We start from the raw sequence: 8,342 nt of genomic DNA, 5'->3' as shown, positions 1-8,342 counted from the left end.
AACAATTCTTACCATGATATTCTCAAGGATAGAGAATATTCATGTTATCTAGGCTCATCAATAAAACAAATCCTCATTTTGACAAATATCATCCCTGGGCATGTGAGTATCACGTATTGACATTCCTAACAGCAATTAACCAATCCAACAAATCAATGAAAGTTCATAAACTGTTTTCTCATCCTCTCCACTCATTCACCAAAGATGTGTGAGTTTAAAAGGAGAATAAACTTAACCATGGCAATTTTCTCAGCTATATACATTGACCATCCATCTTACCATTTGACCTAGCAATGTGCAAATAAAATTTTTAGAAGCTATTCTCTAATAATCAAGATAGAAAATGTGACAAAAACCAAATATTTTGACTAAAACACATGGATAGAACTGCTAAGATTCCAAGTCAATCCGTTCAAACACGCAATGTACACTTGTTTACACAAGAATTACCAAAATTATAAGTGCAAATGTGCATGAATATGCCACCACCCCCAACCTAAATTTGACAGTGTCCTCACTGTCACCAAATATAGCAATGGTGTTGTATAAGAACTAGACATGCAAGGAGATACTAGAGGAACTAAAAAAAAAAACAGACACACACACACACAAAAGGAAAACAAAAAACAAAAAAAAATAAAATAAAATAATAATAATAATAATAATAATAATAATAATAAATAAAATAAAAACTATAGTATAGAAAGATAAAACCTGATTAATTAAGGTAGACAGGAGCCACCAAAGTGATCTCCTCAGGTTTGTCTACGCACTCCATGAAATGCTTCAACCTTTGTCCATTAACTTTGAAAATTCTCTCATCTTTTGGATCTTCAATTTCAACAGCACCGTTGGGAAATACTTGTTTCACCAAAAATGGACCAGTCCAGCGAGATCTTAACTTTCCAGGATGGAGATGCAAACGAGAATCATATAGATGCACCCGTTGCTTTGGCTCAAAACATTTCCTTAGGATCTGCTTATCATGAGCCGCTTTCAGTTTAGCTTTGTAAATCCTGGAGTTGTCATACGCATCGTTCCTCAACTCTTCTATTTCTGACAATTGTAACTTCCTTCGAAGACCTGCAGCACTAATATCAAAGTTAAGGGCTTTAACAGCCTAATAAGCTTTATGCTCCAGTTCAACAGGTAGATGACACGCTTTCCCATAGACAAGTCGATACGGAGACATTCCAAGAATAGTCTTGTAAGCAGTGCGATAAGCCCATAATGCATTAAATAGGCATAAAGACCAATCTTTTCGGTTTGGTTGAACAGTTTTTTCCAAAATCTGCTTGACTTCACGATTTGCTAGCTCAGCTTGTCCATTGGTTTGTGGATGATATGCGGTGGAGACCTTGTGAACAACTTCATACCTATGCATCAAAGCTTCAAAGGAACGATTACAGAAATGTGCTCCTTGGTCACTAATGATGACACGTGGCGTACCATACCTAGACAATACATTCTCTTTCAAAAATTTGATCACAACAGTGTTATCGTTAGTACGACAACACACGGCCTCAATCCATTTGGACACGTAGTCAACAGCAAGAAGAATATAAAGATAGCCAAAAGAAGAAGGAAAAGGACCCATAAAATCAATACCCCAACAATCGAATATTTCAATGACAAGAATAGGGTTAAGAGGCATCATGTGACGTCGGGTTAGTGCTCCCAACTTCTGGCATTTTTCACTAAAACGGCAAAAAGCATTAGTATCTTTGAACAAAGTGGGCCAATAAAGACCACACTGTAAAAATTTTGCAACGGTCTTTTTCATAGAAAAATGACCACCACAAGCCTCTAAATGACAAAAGTTCAAGACACTCATTACCTCAGTTGCTGGAATGCATCTTCTTATGATTTGGTCAGGGCAATACTTAAACATATAAGGATCATCCCAATAAAAATTTCTTACCTCGACCAAGAACTTACGTTTATCTTGTGTGCTCCAGTTGGATGGAATTTCACCAAAAACCAAGTAGTTGACAATATGAGCATACCATGGCATTTGGCTAATGGCAAATAGGTGTTCATCAGGGAAGTCATCTCGAATGGGTGGTCCTTTAGTAGAGTCATTGAACTCTAGGCGAGATAAATAATCAGCCACGACATTTTCCACACCTTTCTTATCCTTGATTGTAAGATCAAATTCCTGCAAGAGTAAAATCCACCTAATCAAACGAGCCTTGGCATCCTTCTTAGATAGAAGATACTTAAGGGCTGCATGGTCAGTAAACACAGTAATAGGTAAACCAATCAAATACGAACGGAATTTTTCTAAAGCAAAAACAACTGCTAGTAGTTCCTTTTCAGTAATAGAATAATTTATTTGAGCACTATTTAAGGTTCGACTAGCGTAATAAACAACAAAAGGCTTCCCCTCCCTTCGTTGCCCTAGGACAGCTCCAATAGCATAATTGCTAGCATCACACATTATTTCAAATGGCAAGGTCCAATCTGGTGACTGTATGATAGGAGCAGTGGTGAGTTTGCCAACGAGCATTCAAAATGCTTCTTCGCACTCTGAAGTCCAGTTGAACTCCACATCTTTCAACAAGAGGTTACACAATGGTCGTGAAATAGTGGAGAAATTTTGTATAAACCTCCTGTAGAAGCCAGCATGTCCCAAAAATGATCGGACATCTCTTACCGTCTTAGGAGAAGGTAGTTGAGAGATTAATTCGATTTTGGCCTTGTCAACCTCTATACCTTTTTTAGACACAATGTGCCCTAAGACGATCCCTGAAGGCACCATGAAATGACATTTTTCCCAGTTCAACACAAGTCCTTTTTCTTCACACCTACTCAAAACAGCTTTTAAGTTAAGCAGACATGAGTCAAAGGAATTACCAAAACTAGTCAAGTCATCCATAAAAATTTCCATGCATTTTTCAACCATATCAGAAAATATGCTCATCATACAACGCTGAAAAGTAGCAGGCGCATTACATAAACCAAATGGCATCCTATGAAAAGCAAAAGTACCAAAAGGACATGTAAAAGTGGTCTTATCCTGATCTTCTATAGCTATCTCTATTTGATAATATCCAGAATATCCATCAAGAAAGCAATAGAAGGGATGACCAGCTACTCGCTCTAAGATTTGGTCAATAAAAGGCAATGGAAAGTGGTCTTTCCGGGTGGCAGAATTTAATTTTCTATAGTCGATGCACATTCGCCACCCAGTCACTACCCTAGTTGGAATAGATACTCCATCCTCATTTTCCACCACAGTCACCCCTGATTTCTTAGGAACTACCTGTGTTGGACTCACCCATTGACTATCAGATATTGGATAGATTATACCAACATCTAATAATTTTAAGACTTCTTTCTTAACAACTTCTTTCATTGTAGGATTAAGTCTTCTTTGGGGGTCTCTACGGGGTTGAGTTCCTTCCTCTAAATGGATCTTATGGGAACATATCAGTGGGGAAATACCTTTAATGTCAGTTATGACCCAACCTAGTGCAGATTTATGTTCTTTTAACAAATTTATCAATTTTTCATCCTATTCAGCACTAAGTTCAAAAGAAATAATGACAGGAAAAGTATCACCTGCTCCTAAGAATGCATGCTTCAAACCTTTGGGCAGTGAGAAAAGTTCAAATTTTGGTGCTTCCAAGGTCGAGGGTTTCAGCTTTTCTCTATCACTTGGCAACTCTTCAAAGCGTGGTTGCCAATATTTCAATTGCTTATCCTGTTTTTCATCAAAATCAGCAGAAATATTAATAGTATTTATAGGAAATAGCAATGGATCAAAGTTGGAGTTATGGAGGAGGTAATCTAAGGATTCAAAATCTTTATGCAAGTGTACTTCCTCCTGAACAAGTGTGTCTATCAGGTAGGTTTGATAGCACTCATCCTCGTCTCGTGGTTGCTTTCCAACATTGAAAACATTAACTTCAAGAGTCATGTTCCCAAATGACAGCTTCATGAGGCCATTCCTACAATTGATCAAAGCATTTGCAGTAGCCAAGAATGGTCTTCCTAAGATCAACGGGATTTTTGACTCCATGTCAACCCCTGCTTGGGTATCCAGGACCAAAAAGTCAACGAGATAGTAGAATTTGTCAACTTGGAGCAAAACATCTTCCACTATCCCCCTTGGTCGTCGCACAGAACGATCTACCAATTGCAATACCACAGAAGTGGGCTTAATCTCTCCAAGTCCCAGGTGCAGGTACACTGAGTAAGGCATTAAATTGACGCTTGCACCCAGATCTAGTAGAGCTTGGCTAAACTCGTTTGTCCCTATGTGGCAGGTGATAGTGGGACATCCTGGATCTTTGTATTTTGGTGGAGTTTTCTGCTCAATCACCGCGCTTACCTACTCGGTCAAGAATGCCGTCTTCTTGACATTGTGCTTTTTCTTCATGGTGCACAAATCCTTGATTACCTTTGCATAAGCTAGTACCTGCTTGATCACATGTAACAAAGGCAGGTTTACTTTAACTTGTGTGAGGTGTTTAAGAATCTCACCTTGATTTTTCGGTAATTTTCTCGTTTAAAGAGCTTGGGAAAATGGAACCAGTACTTGAGACTTCTTCTCAGGCTCTAGTGGAGAGGCATCTCCAAGAGTAGTGCTTTTGTTGTTTGGTAGAGTTGATCCGTCTAAAGTTTTACCACTTCAAGTCATAATGGCATTGACCCCTTTAATATTCTGCTCCTCTTTGATTGAAGTTTCAGCCATATGTTGCCCTTTTGGATTTGACTGAGGTTGCGAATGAAATTTACCTCGCTCTTGGATTGTCAGAGAACTAGTTAATCTAGTGATTTGACTTTTTATCTCCTTGTTTTCTTCCACCACCTGTGTCAGGACAGATTCAAATTTTTTGTTCGTCTTATTCTGCGCCTCCATAAATGCATGTAAAGTGTCTTCCAAAGAAGATCGTGTAGGTGGAGCATTATATTGAGGTGGAGGATAAGATCGTTGTGATGGTGCCTCAGGTTTCCAATTGTTGTGGTTGGATGGTACAGACTGATTGGATTCAGACTTCCAACTAAAATTGGGATGGTTTCTCCAACCAGGGTTGTAAGTGTTGGAATATGGAGAGTATGACTTTTGAAACATTCCAAGTGCATTACATTGTTCTTCATACATACCTCACATCTCTCCATAGGTGGGACATTCCTAAGCTGGGTGGTCCACTTCTCCACAGACAAAGCAAGTGACTTGAGATTCCACTCTAGTGACTGTTTGGATGGGCCGACTATCTCTATTTTCCAAGGCTTCAAGTTTATTTGTGACAAGATTCAATTGGGCCTTGAGGTGATCTTCTTCTCGTAGATGGTAGACACCACTAGGTTTTGACCTATTGGTGTTATCAGTAGCACTGGGTCCAGTCCAGGTGTGAGCTTTCTCGGCTAGGTCATTCATCAGGATCTTTTTGGAGAAACTCTCCATTGCACATCATCTCCACGAATTGGCGCTCCCTAATTGTGAGTCCTTCATAAAAACAGCTAACAAGGCGCCAATTCTCATACCCATGGTGTGGGCACAAATTTAACAATTCTTTAAACCTTTCCCGTGCTTGGTATAGGGTTTCACTATCTTTTTGGGCAAAGGTTGAGATTTGTCTTTTCAAATTATTGGTCTTATGGTGCGGGAAATATTTATTAAAGAAAGCTTTAGTCATTTCTGCCCGTGTACCTATGGATCTCGGTCTCAGAGAGTATAACCAACTCTTTGCCCTATCTTTTAGAGAGAATGGGAAAAATTTTAGTCTAATAGAATCTATGGCATTGGGTTGACTATAAAAAGTGGCCACTACCTCCTCAAATTCCCTAACATGTACATATGGATTTTCACTTTCTAATCCATGAAAGGTGGGTAGGAGTTGGATCATGCCCGGTTTGAAATCTAGTTGTGGAGTGTTTGCAGGAAACATAATACATGATGGAGTGGTTGTACGGGTTGGATGCAAGTAGTCCTTCAAGGACCGTGCAGGATTAGGCTCAAGTTGATTCATGGTAGCGGGTGTGTCAGACAATGTTATGCTTGACCAAGAATCAGATGAGATCTCACTAGCAGTGGGGCTTGGTCACTGCTTAATTTCAACTCTTCTCGCAAGTCTTCCACGCTCGATTCTCTGCCAAAACATACACCCAAAACAAAGGGAAATTCCTTCTCCTCTTTTTTCTTTTTTTCTTTTTTTTTTTTTTTAGAACATAAACTATTAAAAAAAATAAAAATAAAAATCTATTAGAAAGAACTTTAACAAGAGATTAAAATGAAACTAGGAGGCATAGCCATCCATAAAAGAGAAAAGAAAAATAATAAAAGGCAGCTCAGCCGACCACACAATAATAATAACCATAATAAGAAATAGGTGGCTTAGCCGTCCATAAGATTAATATTAACAATGGAAAAATAAGAGACGTGATGACTTACAAGTAAAATTAGGAGGCTCAGCCTTCCATTAAAAGAAAATAATAAAAAAAATAACTTTACCTTTGAAGTAAAAACCTTTCTTGTTGATATGGCTTCCTCTGCAACGGCGCCAAATTTTGATTACGCTCAAAATATACTAACGGTTATTGAAGTATAGATTGAGGTGTCGATCCCACGAGGAAGCGTTTACAACAAAATAAGTTGAAGAGAATCAAGTATTAAGGATAACAAGGCGTTGAAAATCCCTTCTATGCTTCGTAAATCTACTTCCTATTTTGATTCAATTTTATAACTCAAATGAAAGTTTCACGTCCCAAACCTTCAATCGGAAAGTATTTCTTTGAAGAACAAATGATCAGCAAATGTATTGAATATGCATAAAACTCTTTTTTTTTTCCTTGAGAACAAGAAGATGTTATCTTAGAGGTTATCCAAAATCGACAATATATCTACTGACAATATTGCAGTAAAAGATCAACCCATAAAATAAAACTATGATTAAAAAGAAATCGCATAAAGAAAGCATGACTAAATTTATACGAACTTGAAAACCATAATCTTTGGCTTAATTGAAACTAAAAATGATAAAGAGCTTCATGCATAAAAAAAAATTACATTTATTAAACTTCAATTTGAATCAAAACAGAGAAGTAGAAATACTACACATAGAAGTTCATCTCTAGCCTTGTTAAGAACTCTAGCCTAATTTACAATTCATCTCACAAACTTGAGAGAGAAGTTCTTCAACAATTTTTGGGAGAATAATGGTCAGATTTTCATGTCCCTAGAGCTCTCTCAAGGTTTCCTTTTATAGGCATCACAAGCACCTTATGCAAGTGTGAACACAAGTTTGAACACAAGCTGAAATTTTATTAACTTCCACGAGATTGCTCCATTTGTACCCATTTACACATGGAATTGGGAGCTAGTCAAAAAATAAAAGTTTTAACCCAATGTCTTGGGCATTCAGATATCAAATTCATCTTCATTCAAGGTTTGCAACTCCAGCTATGTCCAAAATGGCAATCTGTACGCAGCCAACATTGTTGACTTGTCTTCACCCAGATTGATTGCTATATTTCACCTACATGCACACCGAATTTGAATTTATTAAAAAGATAAAAGTTGTAGATATATGTCTTTTCTTTCTATATATAAAATATCAGCTCATTTGGAGATCTAATACTTCATATATGTTCAAACTATTGACTGCTGTGCAGTAGGTAAGCAAGCTGAAATTGTTGGTTTTTCATTCACACATTTTTTTCCATTTGCACACAACAAACACACTACATAAATACTATACTTTATGAATAATAGTCAAGACAACCTAAACATGTATGCATAGTCTTATTTTTACAATTAAAGTCAATACAAATCAAAGTTGTGACATGAGTTTCTACTTTGACCAAAAGTATGAGTATTAATATAATGGAAGTGTAATAAAGTCTTATGAAGTGTATAAAAATACTGAATTTTTAGACTATTATCACCCCAGAATTAATGAAAACTTAGAAGACACTCCAAATAAACTTGGGCAACACCAAATCACTTTTAGAAGCATATAAATACATGGTTTTGCAAATCAAATTATACACCAAGAAAAGAAAGAACAAAAAAATTGAAAAATATGTTTGTAAGCTGAAAGCTATCTTGCTGCTCTCTCTTGCTCAAACCTTTGCTCAACTGAAGTTTTGAATTTATGAGTTGCTGATCCATCCTATTTCTGAGTTCTAAGTTGCTAATTCTTATCTAGAAGGAACTCGATGACAAATTCTCTTGAGCTTCAATTGTATTTCATATTAATATTTAATTATTGAAGTACATAGTGACTGAATTTGTACTAATCTGCTCCTTGTGAGAATATTCTTGTACGTAGCTATTGTTTCTTGTTTCTTGACAATTCCAGGTTGTTAGATCGTTGACCGAGTGTGGGGTATCA

General features: G+C 37.1%; 1 protein-coding gene and 1 non-coding gene across 2 annotated transcripts; one reads left to right on the top strand and one right to left on the bottom strand.

Moving 5' to 3' along the window:
- Positions 1–2,781: 2,781 nt before the first annotated feature.
- LOC131153670 (uncharacterized) lies at positions 2,782–4,207 on the bottom strand. The gene is made up of 3 exons (XM_058106121.1): positions 3,565–4,207; positions 2,929–3,471; positions 2,782–2,807 (listed from the first exon to the last, which is right to left on the bottom strand). Exons 1-3 carry the CDS (start codon positions 4,205–4,207, stop codon positions 2,782–2,784), a joined length of 1,212 nt encoding a protein of 403 aa, XP_057962104.1.
- Positions 4,208–5,490: 1,283 nt separating this feature from the next.
- Positions 5,491–5,597, top strand: LOC131154627 (small nucleolar RNA R71). Its single transcript, XR_009136544.1, has one exon. It is a non-coding gene; the product is annotated as a small nucleolar RNA R71 (small nucleolar RNA).
- The last annotated feature ends 2,745 nt before the right edge of the window (positions 5,598–8,342 follow it).

The sequence above is a fragment of the Malania oleifera genome, chromosome 4 (genome assembly GCF_029873635.1).
Source record: "Malania oleifera isolate guangnan ecotype guangnan chromosome 4, ASM2987363v1, whole genome shotgun sequence".
NCBI lineage: Eukaryota > Viridiplantae > Streptophyta > Magnoliopsida > Santalales > Ximeniaceae > Malania > Malania oleifera.
The sequence above is the reverse complement of the archived record's forward strand: the minus strand, read 5'-3'. Positions and strand labels throughout refer to the sequence as shown.